The 16,680-nt window shown below is 34.6% G+C and overlaps 2 protein-coding genes across 4 annotated transcripts; both read right to left on the bottom strand.

Moving 5' to 3' along the window:
* Positions 1 to 1,180: 1,180 nt before the first annotated feature.
* Positions 1,181 to 4,602, bottom strand: LOC132181421 (putative trehalose-phosphate phosphatase J). Its single transcript, XM_088516469.1, has 9 exons — positions 4,381 to 4,602; positions 3,557 to 3,697; positions 3,256 to 3,327; positions 3,053 to 3,178; positions 2,702 to 2,752; positions 2,424 to 2,525; positions 2,245 to 2,322; positions 1,975 to 2,118; positions 1,181 to 1,653 (listed from the first exon to the last, which is right to left on the bottom strand). Exons 1-9 carry the CDS (start codon positions 4,498 to 4,500, stop codon positions 1,504 to 1,506), a joined length of 984 nt encoding a protein of 327 aa, XP_088372595.1. The 5' UTR covers positions 4,501 to 4,602; the 3' UTR covers positions 1,181 to 1,503.
* Positions 4,603 to 9,128: 4,526 nt separating this feature from the next.
* On the bottom strand, positions 9,129 to 16,680 carry LOC132180685 (putative trehalose-phosphate phosphatase J). 3 transcript variants are annotated; one of them, XM_059593589.2, is made up of 10 exons: positions 16,340 to 16,680; positions 12,465 to 14,474; positions 11,642 to 11,782; positions 11,005 to 11,076; positions 10,783 to 10,908; positions 10,641 to 10,691; positions 10,353 to 10,454; positions 10,184 to 10,261; positions 9,911 to 10,054; positions 9,129 to 9,576 (listed from the first exon to the last, which is right to left on the bottom strand). In XM_059593589.2, the coding sequence occupies exons 2-10, from the start codon at positions 12,570 to 12,572 to the stop codon at positions 9,427 to 9,429; spliced, it is 972 nt and encodes a 323-aa protein (XP_059449572.2). In that variant the 5' UTR covers positions 12,573 to 14,474; positions 16,340 to 16,680; the 3' UTR covers positions 9,129 to 9,426. The 3 variants fall into 3 exon arrangements, with proteins under 3 accessions (XP_059449572.2, XP_059449573.2, XP_059449574.2); XM_059593590.2 differs by lacking the exon at positions 16,340 to 16,680 and having other exon boundaries at positions 12,465 to 14,140; positions 14,353 to 16,333; XM_059593591.2 differs by lacking the exon at positions 16,340 to 16,680 and having other exon boundaries at positions 12,465 to 14,092; positions 14,353 to 16,333.

Raw genomic sequence — 16,680 nt, 5'->3', positions numbered from 1 at the left:
AAGAATGTAAATAGCGTTCTGGGTAGCCTATAAGGTGATGTATTATGTTGGAGCTTTCAGTCACGAAGACATGGTTGTTTTAAAGATTCCCAATAATTTGGGAGAGAAAATCTCCATCTTGCTGAGAGATTGCCAGCATCATCCTGTTCAAGGACTTCATTGGTGAAGACAAATGGTTCTGTTACAAAGTTTTAGCTGTTATCAACCATATCTGCTGGTTGGTCTGACCCTTTTAAATGCTAATGCATCTTCGAGTGCTTTTGCTTTTTGTGCTGTAGAGTGTTGATTTCATACATTACTTGTTAATTTGATCTTCATTGTGCTCACCCAAATGCTTGATGTAGGTGTCGCACAAACCTATCTTACCATTTCTCTCAATATATGCTTGCACTCTTTGTTATGATCGTCAATTTTCCCCAAAATAAACAGGGCTTCTTATGCCATTTCCTTGTTTTTGCATCAATTTTAAGTTGAGAGAAGCCGCTATGAATGGCTTTCATTAGTTGTCTTTCTTGTGAATGAGTGCACCAAAGTAAATTAATTCTTTACTAAATGCAGTCTCCGTCTTAAAGTTAATGCCACTGCTCTAATTTTTGTTTTATGACTCATCCCTTTTAGCATCATGAGACATTTCTTTGTGCATGGTTGGGTTATTGTCAGTGATCATCGAAGCCTTAATTCTTTTGGTTCTGCACATAACTCCTGATGGCACATCACTACTTTATGAGGTATATGAATATACATATATACTATTGTAGATTTCTTCATCATGAATATGAAGAAGATTCAGTGTGTGATAATTATTGTCATTTTAACCTTCTGGCATTGTTACGAATGGACTGACTTCTGAGAAACCTAGAAATTATAGGGATTGATTTTACTTTCTTTGAGCAATTGATTTATTTAGCATCGTATTTGCCATATCCCTATAGATTAGTCCCTTTCTTTTGTAGGTAAAAGGATGTAGCGAGGCCCAGGTTTCTTCTTCTCGTCCTTAATTAGTGTTCCACCCAATGCAGACATAAGATAGATTGATCAACTTCGAGCTTAATTATTTTCTTAAGGCATATTTGTAGTGAATGTTCTTGGATACCCCTTTTTTATGATCTCAATAGTTGCACTCGAACAAAGCACATCAACAGAACTGTTCTTACATAGAATAAAGAAGCTTCTTCAATGATGTAAACTCAAGACCATCTCTTTAATTTCCTTAAAATCAAACTTCAAGCTTAGAGCATCTCTTTAGTTCCCACATCAACTTAATAGGTTAGATTACCTAGTAGGCTGTAAAGCGAAATTGTCCCAACCAATACCAAATGACATTTATCATCTCTCCACATATTGAAGATTTGAAGGTGTTGGAAGCTGACTCAAGTTCATAATTTGACTTGGTTTCTTGAATTTCTTTAGTGTAGAAGGAAAGGATTTTTCTCTGCCAAATAAGTAATTTGGTGTGAAAGTTGTTCACTCGTGTGAGTTAGATATAATGGCATTTGGATTAGATTAGTCCGAAGAAGAGCTTCTTCTCCACCCCGTAAGCTTTGTCAAGAAATCCATGACCTCCATTGTATCACGTAAGGAGAATGAAGCATCCGTCCTTTTTGGCATGGACGAGACGACGATGGGAAAGCCCCTTCCAAGGTTCTTTATAAACTGCAACCATTCGTAAACATATCACATTAGCACGGACCCTATTTACACGCTTTTTTTTTTTCTTTTTTTTTTGTGGGGGGCGGTGTTGTGATTTTCCCAATCTGAATCACAAGCGATTATGGTAGAGAATGAGAGAGGACATGTGAATCCCGCACCTCAGGCTGTTAGGAAGATAGGATTTGCATCTGCCCTTTCTTATTCTTCACCCGAATTGTTGCATAATTCGAACAAAAATTTCATGGAATTTTTTTTCCCCTCTAATTGGGTTCAATCATTATAGGGATGCGACAATGACAATCATGTTAAGATCCCATATTTTACCTTAAAGGCGTCCTCATCCGTTAAGTCATCTCCTATATATAATGGGAGGACATCAGCATTGTAGGCATCAAACCCAAGGGTGTTTAGTAAATAGCCCAAAGCATGACCTTTGTTCCACTCAATATTTGGGCGTACTTCCATAACCTGTTAAACAAACCTTTGCACATGAGTGATATGAATTGGAAAAAGATAATTATTGCAATCAAATGCAAATAAAAACTTTACCCAAAAAGGACAAATCCTACGAATAAAGATATCTAGTGTACGTACCTTATTACCCTCTCCTGTGCGAAAGTCCGGATAAGATTTGATGACAGAGTCTACTATCTTCTTAACATTGTCAACATTCTACATAAAAAAAAAAAAAAAAATGTAATCTTAGCATCCAAGAAACTTTTAGAATTACTTTTCTGTGTTTGATTTTCTTTTACTGGAAATATAAGTTCTACCTCCTCATCTACACATCGGAAGTGTACAGAGATGCAGAACTTATTGTCCTCAACTATGGCACCTCTTATGCCTTTGGTCTTTTCTTGTAGTTTCTTCTTTATCTGCAAAAGACAACATGAAACTTTTAGAGAAGAAAAGATGAAAATGAATGACATTTTCATCATTCTATATATATATATATGGTATTTTAGAGACACTGTGCAATTCAATATTACTGTTATGTTTAGAACAATAAAGGATGAGAAATATGTAGTAGTAGATAACACAACATCTTTACCTTCTTTAGCTTATATAAGAATTTCTTTGCAGCGTAGAAGTTGATAAAACCCTGTAAATATTAGAACATGTTAAGATAGAAAAATAAGGATTCAAATGCATGCAGCAGTTCTTATTCAGCACAAAATTTTTAAAATGAGTAATGTTAGAAATTACATTTTTATCCTGTAGTTTTTCTACAATGCTAATGTGACAGTCTCAACTAATTCTTAATTTTTTAATTTTTTATTTTTTAAAAAAAATACTATTCCAATGATTGATTAGAATTGTCAAGTTAATATTGTAGAATAGTTGTGAGATAAAAATGTAGTTTTTAACTTACTCTTTTAAAATACTGCAAGTTAATGAGTACCTGTTCGTCAGTAATATGAGTTTGATCCACAGATGTTGCGTTTTTTAAGAATCCTGATGGGATTGATATATGCATCCCATGACTTCCAGCATAGCAGAGATCCTTTAGTTTTACAAATTCAACTGCCTAAACAGTAAAGATGTATACAGTTTATATAAAATATACGTGGATCATTTGCTAGTTGTGTACAAGCAATAATATACCTTATCTCTAGACCTTCCAGTCACAATTGTGGTAGGGAAACATTTAGCAACTTCATCTACTGCTGAGCGCATCTGCACGTAGCCATAATTGTCTTACCAACGAGTATGATATTGTAGCAAGAAAACACAAAATCACTTTGAAAAAGTTGTGTGCATCTTTGGAATTCCTTTTTACTTAACTTTTATTTTATTTTATCAGTTTTACTCGAGTGGAGTTTATAAGATTAACAAATAAATAAATAAGCTATCAAAGAATAAAATGGAAATTTAACTTTGGCCTCGTCAATCGTAAAATGTTTACCTCGTCAGTCATAAAAGCTTTGTCAGGGTCATTGACAATTGACGAGAGAGTTCCATCATAATCCAAAAATACAACTATTTGTTTTCCCTCGGCTATCTTCATCATTTGTTCAAAAGTGTGTACCGCAGATGGATGGTTTGTCTACAATCAATCCAAAAAATAGACAAATAAAGACATAATATTGCTTTATGCATGCAAGAGAGCATAAATATGCATAAAACTTGCTATTGGCATACATGAAAACATTATCTTACTCAGATGATGAAATTAGGTATAAAGAAAAAGAAAAAGATTTGATGATATATATCAAGCATAACCAGATGGGGATCGGGGATCCTGTCCAATGGCATCGTGTGAGAGGTTATTCGAACTCTACTTGCTCAAACAATCTATGTAAGAGAGCTAAAAATGCTCAAACAGCCTCTCAGATGAAGCTATCCATTGCATTGCATTAGATCTTGGTCTTGCATAATCTAAATATAGTATAAATAAAAATACGACTCACAAGACCATATATATATATATATAGTAGTAGGCCATCAAAGACCATATTTACATGCCAAAAGAAAATATGTTTTTTATAGTAATGGATGCTGGAGCAAACTAAATAGGTAGGAGCTCAAAAAGCCTCTCACATGAAGCTGTCAATTGCATATGAATAGTCCTGTATAATCTAACTCAATATAATATAAACAAAAATATGACTCACAAAACTATATATATAGCAATGTAGTAGGTCGTCAAATACCATATTTACATGGCAAAAAAAAATAATAATAATAATAAAAATTGTTACTGCAATCATGTCAGAAGTGTAAGCTTACCAGCCATTGATCACTACAAGTAACCACACTTGCATCTCCGTAGTCATCGAATTCTCTTTCAGAGATGAATTTTGACCATTTTGGGTTCAAAGACCATTGAGGAGGCTGTATGAATCCCATTGTTTGTCTTTGTCTAGTAGAAACTGTTGCAGAAACAATGTAATTGTCAATTATTATAATTTGAAAGGCAACATAAATGTCAATGGAAATAAATTTCTTCCAAATAATTCGTCAACCCAATTTATAAATTTGTCATGTGTCACTTAACATGTGAAAAACACATGATTTTTTAATTAGCATGTGAGAAGTCATGATTTTTCACATACTTAAAAGACACATGACAGTTTTATAGATTGTGAAATATATATATATATATATATATATATATATATATATAACTGCTAGGTAACAAAAGTGGAACTTGACTCTATTAATGTGGCTGAAGTTCATGCTGTATAATTTAATAGGAAAATGACCCACAATGAAAGCAGTTGCATTAATCTATCTTTAATTACATAATAGTGTCAAAAGTTCACAAATCTTAGCTTCAAAATAAAGTTGAAAAAAAAAATTGCAATAGCAAGAGTAGTCTAGCTTTTTCATCTCTTTTTTTCCCCTCTAGATCATGAAAAGCAAGAAAGTACCAATCAAAATTATAATAAAGGCCTCAAAATTTTGACAAGTTAACACAGGTGATGGACATTCTAGCCCAAAAAAAAAAAAAAAAAAAAAATCCATATCTTCAATTTCTTATGAAAAGCTAATTGAATTGGGTTGGGGAGAACATAAATTACTTTTGTAAGACATAAAACGCATGATACGTAGCTTTTTGAATATATATATATATATATATATATATATATATATATATATATGAGGGACATTTAATAACAAAACGAAACAAAAGAAAACAAAACAAAAACAAATTAAAAACAAAAAAGATGTAGAAAGCAAAGGGAAACAACCTTTGGTAATTGATATTTGGAGTATCAAGTATTGTATTATATATGAGCGAGAGTGGGAGATCTAGAGAAGGCGACTATGAAGGGAGTAGGAGTCGGCTCAGTCCGGTATTATAATTTGAGAAATGGTACAAACCCATAATTTAATTCTACAAATATCTAGGCGACTATCTTACTTAATTATTATTATTATTTTTTTATATAGTTTATATATAAGCCCAATAAAGTTGGCTTAATTTCGCATTCTTAATTGCAATGGGTCTATGTATACACATTTAAATGAATAAGCCCAAACCCAAAACACATTCTTTCTTACAAATTTGAAATTACATTAGCTTTCTTAAAAAATAAACACTTCAAATCAAACTCTTTAAATCTTTCTCTACTTCATTTAATTATTCTTCTTTATTCTTACCCCCCTTTTTTTTTCTCTCTCTCGATCTCTTTGCAGCATGCATAAATTCACACCATTTATATACAAATAATGGTTTTGTTGAAATCTGAAAATAACTTGGTTGAGGTAATTGGTTGTGATTGTGTTTGAGTTTGTGCTGGTTTTGGTGTTAGAAAGGGACACACACACATACCATATATAGAGAGACCCGGTGTAACGCATAAAATTATATCGATCGATCTGTTTTTCTCTTTAAAGTACAAACATAAATCATATGCATATCTACAAGTAATTAAAGTCACCTTCCCATCTGAAAAACCATCCACAAAATCAAATTGGTTAAACTGTAGAACTTTTCCCATTTCTGTATCTACATTTTCTTCTTGTTTCTCCTTTGAAGTAGTTGATTGATCTGTATATATAGTAGGAATCGATATGATAATGGAACTGCTACCTGCATTTTGCTTTTTGGAAGATCTGAAATAATCAAAGTACGTTCGTTGTTGTATTTAAGGTGATATATATATGTTTGCACTTGAATCAATCCGAGTCGTTCAACCAAGAAGGTGACACCTCTAATATTATTCCAGGAGGCCAGGCAAATCCACATTATATATATATATATATAACCTCGATGTCAACCCTAAAGAACCAAGCTTATTTTTTGTTTTCCCTTTGCTAGCTGTACGTCCATGTCAACCTAAACAACAAGATTGCTCCATGAGCATGTAGTCATCAACTATTGCATCAAATAAGCAAACAAACTAAGCATGTCCACTGTACTGTAGTTATCAACTCAGGAGATGAGGGAAATACCAACGGCAAAACTCAAAAGTACATGTATAAGAACATGATCAGTATGTACGTACGTGTAAAAGCATACGCGACGACGTGCACGTACATCACATGCAATGAGAGAGCGACAGAGAGACAGAGCTAGCATAAAAGAAGCAAAATGACAATTAAGTCGATCGAAAACAAATGGGTGGGGTTCATTAATTAACATTCACAAATCACACTCTTTCATTTATTTTAATCATAAAGTAGGTAAAGAAATTAGCTAGCTAGCCTTTCTGTGCAAAACGTACAGCTGGTCCAAACACAATGTAGTACTCGATCAAGCATGCACATTCGTGCAATCGTACTCGCTCAGGAGATCAGTGCTAGCTATATATTGAACAGTACTCTTAACTTAAGTAGGCCACTAGAAGCATATATATTCAGGCACTTGGTCGGCACATCTTGCACTTGACAACTCACAAGTAAGCATGCAATCATATATACAAGAAAAAATATAATAGAGAGTCGCTAGCTCTATATAATATTTACTCGATCAATGCCTTATTCCACTAGCTAGCTTATGCATCAACCATTGCGCGCAAATACAAAACGCTGTTTCTATCCTAAGATGTAAACCCAACTAAAGTAACTCTTTATACAGCTATATATGCAGGAAATCTATATATAAGAATCTCCCAGCTTCTCTTGCAAACCAATTATTATTAAGCAGCAAAACTTACCCCAAGTTTCCCCTCAACTTTCTCAGGAACCAAACAAAACCTTAGAAAATGCATGTGAATTATCAGAATCATCACCCAAGCAAAATAACGACAAAAACCCATAAAATTTCAAACAATTACAGCTTATACCCATCAACCAAACCAAAATCAACAGCCCCAACAACCAAGTCCCTAGCTTCTAAGTTATATATTAGTTAACAATCTTAACGAACCCAACAAAGAAAATTAACCCAAACCCACTAGTACTCCAAAGCAAACAAACAAAAAAATCCTCAACCAAACAATCAAAATATTCCATCAAACTATCAAACACCCATCAATTAAAAACCCAAAAATAACCAAGAAAAGACAACAAAACAAAAGGACTACCTCGGTTTTTGTTTAAGATCAAATCTGGGGAGTTTCAGAGACGTTACCCTCCACGTCCAGAGAGGGATAGAATTAAGGAAACTGGAGATCGATGACAGAAAAATTAAGTTAAAGCAAAACCTACTGAGATTGTCGTCGGTCCGCTGGGAGATAAAATAAAAAATAAAAAATAAAAAGTAAATCAATCTTCTCTCACTGATAGAGCTTCTGGTGACGACGTCTTGCGGTGTTGGTGAAGAGCAACAATGTTGTGGCACAGGCGAGCTCACTGCAGAGGATATTTTAAGGAGCAAGTGCACTTCTGCTTATAAGAAGCTGTAAGAATGCTTCATGAGTTTTGGAGTCGTGCATATGTCCGTTCAAGCTTTTTGAAATTCCCACTTGCCTTCTTTCTTTTTCTGTTCCTTTCCTTTCCTTTCCTTTTCCTTTCCTTTCCATTTATCGCTAATTACAAAAAGCAAACTTTAAACAAACTTTTGTCAGTTTGTGGAAATTGGAAAGTGTGGATGAATCATGAACCCCTCTCAAGGGCCCCAATTTCAAACATGCATACGTTTTTTGAATTAGGATGTTTTAGCCCATATAGATCAGAAAAATTGGGGCGTTAGGCCTAGGCCCACCTTCATATGGTAAGTGGGCCATACAACTCTCTTTATGGGCTATCAAAATTGCACTACAATTTGAGCAGCCTAAAATTATAGGGATACTGACTGTATGATCCATTTGGATCCATCGATGGGCAATTACTTAGATTAATGAACCTTTTTTTACCTTGAATCGATTTCAACTTCTAAAGGAAGCTTTGTGTTGGGGAAAAGCTTTTAACTGCCTGATTTCATACATTACTTGTTAATTTGATCTTCATTGTCCTCGCCCAAATGCTTTATGTAGGTGCCGCACAAGCCTATCTTATTACCATTTCTCTCAATATATGCTTGCATTCTTTGTTATGATCCTCAATTTTCCCCAAAATAAACAGGGCTTCTTATGCCATTTCCTCGAGAGATGCTGCTATGAATGACTTTCATCAGTTGTCTTTCTTGTGAATGAGTGCACCAAAGTAAATTATTTCTTTATTAAATGCATTCTTTGTCTTTAATGTCATGCTATAAATTTTGTTTTTACTCTGAAAAATGCAAAGTATTCTCCTTATGTTCTCATGGTATTATTCTTCATCATGAATATCCAAAGGATTTCATTGTGTGATATTTATTGTTATTTTAACCTTTCTTGAGCAATCAATTTATTTAGTGTCGTATTTACTGTATTGCTATAGATTAGTCCCTCTGTTTTGCAGCTAAAATGAAGCGGTTAGGCCTAGGTTTCTTATCCTCTTGTCCTTGATTAGTGTTCCACCCAATGCACGCATAAGCTAGATTGGTCAACCTCGAGCATAATTATTTTCTTAAAGCATATATGTAATGAATGGTTATTGGACACCCTTTTTTAATGATCTCAATAGTTGCACTCACACGGAACACATCAACAGAACTGTTCTTACATAGAATAAAGAAGCTTAATCTGCAATGATGCTCTTTAGTTTCCTAACAAATCAAACTTCAAACTTAGAGCACCTCTTTAGTTCCCACATCAACTTAATAGGTTTGATTACCAAGTAGGCCGTAAAGCTAAATTGTCCCGACCAATTATTAAATGACATTTATGCGCTCTCCACATATCATGAAGATGTTGGAAGCTGACTCAAGTTCAAAGAAGGAAGGGATTTTCTCTGCCAAACAAGTAATTTGGTGTAAAAGATGTTTGCTCGGGTGAGTTAAGATATAATGGCATTTGGATTAGATTAATCCGAAGAAGAGCTTTTTCTCCACCCGGTAAGCTTTGTCAAAAAATCCATGACCTCTATTGTATCACGTAAGGAGAATGAAGCATCCGTCTTTTTTGGCATGGACGAGACAACGATAGGAAAGCCCCTTCCAAGTTTCTTTATAAACTGCAGCATTTGTATACAAATCACATTAGCATGGGCCCTATTTACATGCATAATTTTTTTATTATTATTATTATTATTTGTGGGGGGGGGGGGAGGGGGTTTGGGGTCTTGATTTTTCCAATCCGAATCACAAGCGATTATGGCAGAGAATGAGAAAGGACAGGTGCATGATCCACTTGAAATGAATCCCGTACTTCGGGCTACTGGGAAGATAGAATTTGCATATGCCCTTTCTCATTCTTCACCGTCACCTGAATTGTATAATTCGGACTCCCCCTCTAATTGGGTTCAATTGTTATAGGGATGCGACAGTCATATTAAGATCCCATATTACCTTGAAGGCATCCTCGTCCGTTAAGTCATCTCCTATATATAATGGGAGGACATCATCATTGTGGGCATCAAACCCGAAAGTGTTTAGTAAATAGCCCAAAGCATGACCTTTGTTCCACTCAATATTTGGGCGTACTTCCATAACCTGTTAAACAAAACTTCACAATGAGTGATATGAATTGAAAAAAGATAATTATTACAATCAAATGCAAATAAAAACTTTACCAAAAAAGGACAACTCTTACAAATAAAGATATCTAATGTACGTATGTACCATTTTACCCTCTCCCGCGCGAAATTCTGGATAAGATTCGATGACAGAGTCTACAATCTTCTTAACATTGTCAACTAACTACATAAAAGAATATGTAATCTTAGCATCCAAGAAACTTTGAGAAGTATTTTTCTGTGTTTGATTTTTTTACCAGAAATCTAAGTTGTACCTCGTCATCTACACATCGGAAGTGTACAGAGATGCAGAACTTATTGTCCTCAACTATGGCACCTCTTATGCCTTTGGTCTTTTCTAGTAGTTTCTCCTTTATCTGCAAAAGACAACATGAAACTTTTAGAGAATAAAAGATGAAAATGAAAGATACAATTATAGAGACATTTCCATCACTCTATTACATGGTATTTTAGAGACACTACGCAATTCAATATTAGTCATGTTATGCTTAGAACAATAAAGCATGAGAAAAATGTAATAGTAGATTATACAACATCCTTACCTTCTTTAGCTTATATGAGAATTTCTTTGCAGCGTAGAAGTTGATAAAACCCTGTAAAGATTAGAGAACATGTTAAGATAGAATTATAATGCAAGCTGGTTTCTAGTGTTACTCTTTCAAAATACTAAAAGTAAACGAGTACCTGTTCATCGGCAATATGAGTTTGATCCTCAGGCTTTGCGCTTTTTAAGAATCCTGATGGGATTGATATATGCATCCCATGACTTCCAGCATAGCAGAGATCCTTTAGTTTTACAAATTCAACTGCCTAAATGGTAAAGAAATATACATTTCAATCAGCTCAAATGCACGATACAGTTTATATAATTTACTAATTGTGTATGAGCAACAGACAGCAGTATACCTTATCCCTAGCCCTTCCAGTAACAATTGCAGTAGGGAAACATTTAGCAACTTCATGTATTGTTGATCGCATCTGCACGTCCACATAATTGTCTTACCAACCAGTATAGATGGCAAGAAAGCACAAATCACTTTGTAAAAATGGCAAAAAAAAGCTGAAACGTTTTGTTTATTACCAAATGAGATATAGAGTTATTTTTTTAAATAAGAATTTTTGCAATTAGCTATTCGAATTGCACATAATTTAGCAGTCTCTTTGTAGAGGCAAATAGAGTGCAATTTAAACAACCAATTATTGGGGTTTTCCATCTGCCAATTTTTGTTTTTTTTCAAAAGTTGAAATATTATCAAAAAGAATATATATATATATATATACATACCCCCACCGAATCCAAATGGCCATTAATGGGACCTCAGTGAGATTTTTTGGAATATGCAACATCTGAGAAATCTTCTCCAATAATAGAAAGAATTTTTCATATAAAAATTGAGTGTACATTTTTTTTTAAAATTTCCTTTGTTTTTTCAGTTTTAATCGAGTGGAGTTTATAAAATTAACACAAAAAAAAAAAGTAATTAAGGTACCAAAGGATAAAATGAAAATTTAATTTCAGCATCTTCGGTTGGGCAATTTTTACCTTGTCGGTTATGAAAGCTTTTTCAGGATCATTGACAATTGGTGAGAGAGTTCCATCATAATCCAAAAATACAACTATTTGTTTTTTCTTAGCAATTTTCATCATTTGTTCAAAAGTGTGTAGCGCAGATTGATGCATTGTCTGCAAGCAATCCAAAAAATAGTCAAATAGAGACGCAATATTACTTTATGCATGCAAGAGAGCAAAAATTTGCATAAAATTTGCTATTGGTGTACATGAAAACATAGTTTTACTCGGATGATAGCATACATGATTGAATCAGGGTCCCGTGCAATGTCCTCATGTGAGAGGTTGTTCGGGTCCCACTTGCGTAGGTGGGCTCAAACTACCCGGACAACCTCTCACATGAAGTTGTCAATTGCATATGGACAATCTCATTGTATTGGATCCAAGTCCCGCATGATCTAACTCAATATAGTATAAACAAAAATATAACTCACAATACCATATATGTATATATAACAATGTAGTAGGTCATCAAAGACCATATTTACATGCCAAAAGAAAATGTGTTACTCCAATCACATATGATTGAGCAACCTAAGCAGATGGACCTAACAGCCCAAACAAGTTCTCACATTAAGCTGTCAATTGCATATGAATAACCTCATTGCATTGAATCCCAGTTCTGTATGATCTAACTCAATACAGTATAAACAAAAATATGACTCGCAAGACCATGATATATATATATATATATATATATATATATATATATATATAATAGGTCATCAAATACCATATTTATATGGCTAAATAAAATATGTTACTGCATTCATGCCAAAAGTGTAAGCCTACGTACCAGCCATTCATTATATGCAACAACACTTGCATCTCCGTTGTCATCGAATTCTCTTTTAGAGATGGGTTTTGGGTTCAAAGACTGTTCAGGAAGCTGCAGAATTCCCATTGTTTGTTTTGTCTAGACTAAATTATTGCAAAACAATGTAATTGACAGTTAGCATAATTTGAAAGGAAACATAAACATCAATGAACATACATTTCTTCCAAATTAAATAATTTCTCATACTCAGTTTATAAATTTGTCGTGTATCTCTTAACATGTGAGAAGCACATGATTTTTTAATTAGCATGAGAAAAACACATAATTTTTTTAGTAGTTCTATTAAAAAACCATGTGTTTTTCACGTGCTCACGATACACATGACAGTTTTATAGAGTATGAGAAAATTTTGTCCAATATCAAATATCTTGATTCTTGAAGCTAGTATCACTAATATATATCTCTGATAAATTTACAATTAACTGCTAGGTAACTTCACTTTATTAATGTGGCTGAAGTTCATGTTGTATAATTTAATAAGAAAATTCAAGACTCTTAGCTTCAAAATAATGGTTTTTTTAAAAAAATAAAAAAATACAATAGCAAGAGTCCAGCTTTTTCATTTCTTTTTTCCCCCCCTAGATCATGAAAAGCAAGAAAGTACCAATCAAAAAATTTAATTAAGGCCCCAAAATTTTGACAAGTTAACACGGGGTGATGGACATTCCAGCCAAAAAAACAATCATATCTTCAATTTCTTATGAAAAAACTAATTGAATTGGGTTGGGGAGAGCACACTGTACATAAATTACTTTTGCAAGACATAAACGAATGATCGGTAGCTTATTGAATATATGTGCGTGAGAGAGAGGGACATTGAAAAGAAAGAGGACCCAAAGAACTAAATTAACTAAAGTCACCTTCCCATCTGAAAAGCCCATGTGGCTATAATGAGGACCTGAAAAAGCATCCACAATGTCAAATTGCTTTCTTTAAAGTACAAACATAAACCATATCTGCAAGGAATCCGGCTTACATGCTGTAGTTGAATCAACGATCAAGATTGAATTTTAAAGTTGACTTACTTTTATAAGCATTTAATAAAAGAGAGAAAATGAAAAAGAGATTTTGAAAAATTCAATCTTGACCGTTGATTTAACTACAGCATACATGCTGTTATTTTAATAATAGCATAACAGTATGTAAGCCAAATCCATCTGCGAGTAACTAAAGTCACCTCCCATCTGAAAAGTCCATGCGGCTATAATGATGACCTGAAAAATCATCCACAGTATCAAATTGCTCAAGAAAAATGCTTCTTTGCATTCTATCGTTTATTTCCGTCTATTTTTGTTGAATTGACATGCTCTTTTAACTCTTAAGATGGACAGCTACGGAAGCATTTCTGTAACTACATTTTCTTCTTCTTTTTTCTTGAACTTGACTCTGTAGGGATGGTTGAACTGCTTGTAGCAGCTGCCTGCATTTTGCTTTCTGGAAGATCTGAAATAACTAAAGTTGTTGTACTCGAAGCTGGTATGTTTGCACATGAATCGATCCGAGTCGTTCAACCAAGGAAGTGACACATCTATTCCAGGAGGCAAATCCAGATTATCAAATTGGGATTGCATACCCATCATGTCAACCTAAACAACCAAGCTTATTTTTGAGTTAGCTTTGCTGTCCATGTCAACCTAAACAACAAGATTGCTCCATGAGCATGTACTCATCAACTATTGCATCAAATAAGCACACGCGACGACGTTCACATGCATGAGAGAGAGAGAGAGAGAGAGTTCCAACATAAAGAAGCAAAATGCATGATAAGTCGAAAAGAAGTAGGTTCATTAATTAACATTCACAGTACTCTTTCATTTCTTTGAATAAAAAAGGTAAAGAAACTAACCTTTCTGTGCAAAACAGCTGGTCCAAACACAATGTACTCAAGCATATATGCACATTCGTGCTGACACAGGAGCGATATTCATGTAGGCCACTATAAGGATAATCAGCACTTACTCGGAACATCTGGCACTTCACAATTATCAAGTAAGCATGCATGAATGATACAAGAAACAATCGTGGGTCGCTAGCTCTAGAATTTTTATTGGATGCCTTATTCCACCTTATACATAAACCAATATTGCAAATAACCCCGTTTAAACACAACGCATAAAGTCACACATTGTTGTCTATGCACTTCTCAGAATTAATACATCTGAAATTAAGCATGCTTACTGAGTCTCTCCTGCTCTCAACTCATCTTCATATGGCTCCATGATAAAATAACAAAAGCATTGTTTGGGGTTGAGAAAGTTGAGGGAAAAAGGTTGGAATGGGGGAGAGGTAAACCCAACCAAGAGCATTCACAGTAAACTCCCTATAAGGGAGTCTGATCCTATATGTAGGAAATATATTAAAAAAATTACAAAAAAAGTCTCACGGCAAATTCCTTAAATGGTTCCTTAAACCATCATATGCTAGTAGAACACAATACACTGTAGCGATCCATATGATTATTATAATCATAAACAAAACACTCTCTCCTCTCACATCTTTTTATGCACGTCTCCATTATTTTTCTCCGTTCTTCTCCGTCCTCTTCTTTTTCTGCACTTCATCTGGACACAAGCCATTTGAAGATTGCAAAAGAACCCAGATGAAAAAAAAAAAAAAAAACCAGTAGATTGCAAAAATCAACCATAGAAACCAAAAAAAGAAGACGGTAGATTGCAAAAAAAAAAAAAAAAAAAAAGGAACCAAAATCAACTATAGAAATAGAAACCCAGTAGATTGCTTGCTAGTTGTATAAATTTGGTCCCTACCGCTCCATGTCTCAGCTTCCACCAGCTCCAGATTCCAATTCCATGGCTTCCCATCTGAAGGAGGGGCTGGAGAAGATGGAGGTGTGACTCCTTCCAAGAGCCATAGCCAAGCAGAGAAGCGGCGCAGGGACAGGATTAATGCACAACTTTCAACTTGATGAAACTAATTCAGTAGATTGCAAAAATCAACCATAGAAACCAAAAAAGGTAGATTGCAAAATCAAAAAAATAGAAACCAAAATCAAAATCAAAATCAGAACCCCTCAAGAAACCAAAATCATTATAGCTTGCTTGCTGGTTGTTCCTCTTGATCTATGCTTGCTGGTCTGTGGTTGTTCCTCTTGCTTGCTGGTCTGTGGGGGGATGAGAGTGAGGCAGAGAGTGAGATCGAGAAAGGGAGAGAAGTGCGGCTGGGGCGAAAGAAAAGAAGGAGATGAGAGTGAAGAAGTCAGGGAGAGAAAGAAGACGGAGATGAGAGAGATGGCAAGAAAAAGAAACATGTTTTTAGAATAAAAGAAAATATTATTTTAATAAAATAAAAAACAAATATTTTGAAGATATAGAAAATGATTAAGGAAAGTTAGTGTGATGTATTATTTTAATATGATCCAGTAAAATTAGGTTAAATTCTTAAATATAAGAAAAATGACGGGAATCCTCTAAATAACCCTTTGTACAACTATCCAGGAAATCTATTAGAATCTCCCTTCACTTGCAAACCAATTAAGCAGCAAAACTTACATCTATTTTCCCCTCAACTTTCTCAGCAACCAAACAAAACCTTAGAAAATGCATGCGAATTATCAGAATCACCCAAGTAAATTAACGACAAAAACCCATAAAATTTCAAACAATTACAGATCATACCCATCAACCAAACCAAAATCAGCAGCCCCAGCAACCAACTGACCAACAAAGAAAATTAACCTAAACCCACTATACCAAAGCACACACACACACACGTACAAAAAAAATCCTCAACCAAACAATCAAAATTCCATGGAATTATGAAATAGCCTATCAATTAAAAACCCAAAATTAACCAAGAAAAGAAAACGAAAGGACTACCTTGTTTTGTCTAAGTTTCTTGGAGATCAAATCTGAGGAGTTTCAGAGGCGTTACCCTCCACGTCCAGAGAGGGACAGAAGATTAAAAAAAAAATCAATCTTCTCTCACGGATAGAGCTTCCGGTGATGTCTTGCAGTGTTGGTGAAGTAGCCCCAGAGAGAGAGCGAGCGAGAAGAGGCAGAGCAAATTTCTTGTGGCGCAGGCGAGCTCACTGCAGAGGATATTTTTAAAAAGCTAGCCGCAATTTGGTTAAAAAGAACGCTCCAACTCCAAGAGTTTTGGAGTCTTGCTTCGCGTCCGTTCATGCTTTTTGAAATTCCCACTTCCACACTCCCACTTG

This window comes from Corylus avellana, chromosome 5, assembly GCF_965113065.1.
Source record: "Corylus avellana chromosome 5, dhCorAvel1.hap1.2, whole genome shotgun sequence".
Taxonomy (NCBI): Eukaryota; Viridiplantae; Streptophyta; class Magnoliopsida; order Fagales; family Betulaceae; genus Corylus; species Corylus avellana.
This window is presented reverse-complemented; position numbering and strand designations above follow the sequence as displayed.

Excerpts from the sequence above, each read along its gene's own strand:
- LOC132180685 (XM_059593589.2), bottom strand. The coding sequence starts at position 12,572 with ATGGGAATTCTGCAGCTTCCTGAACAGTCTTTGAACCCAAAACCCATC. Across the intron at positions 10,692-10,782 it reads CTCATATTGCCGATGAACAG|GGTTTTATCAACTTCTACGC; the intron begins GTACTCGTTTAC and ends TAATCTTTACAG. Across the intron at positions 9,577-9,910 it reads CGGACGAGGATGCCTTCAAG|TTTATAAAGAAACTTGGAAG; the intron begins GTAATATGGGAT and ends CAAATGCTGCAG.
- LOC132181421 (XM_088516469.1), bottom strand. The coding sequence starts at position 4,500 with ATGGGATTCATACAGCCTCCTCAATGGTCTTTGAACCCAAAATGGTCA. Across the intron at positions 3,179-3,255 it reads CTGGAAGGTCTAGAGATAAG|GCAGTTGAATTTGTAAAACT; the intron begins GTATATTATTGC and ends TTTACTGTTTAG. Across the intron at positions 2,526-2,701 it reads TCTTATATAAGCTAAAGAAG|ATAAAGAAGAAACTACAAGA; the intron begins GTAAAGATGTTG and ends TGTCTTTTGCAG.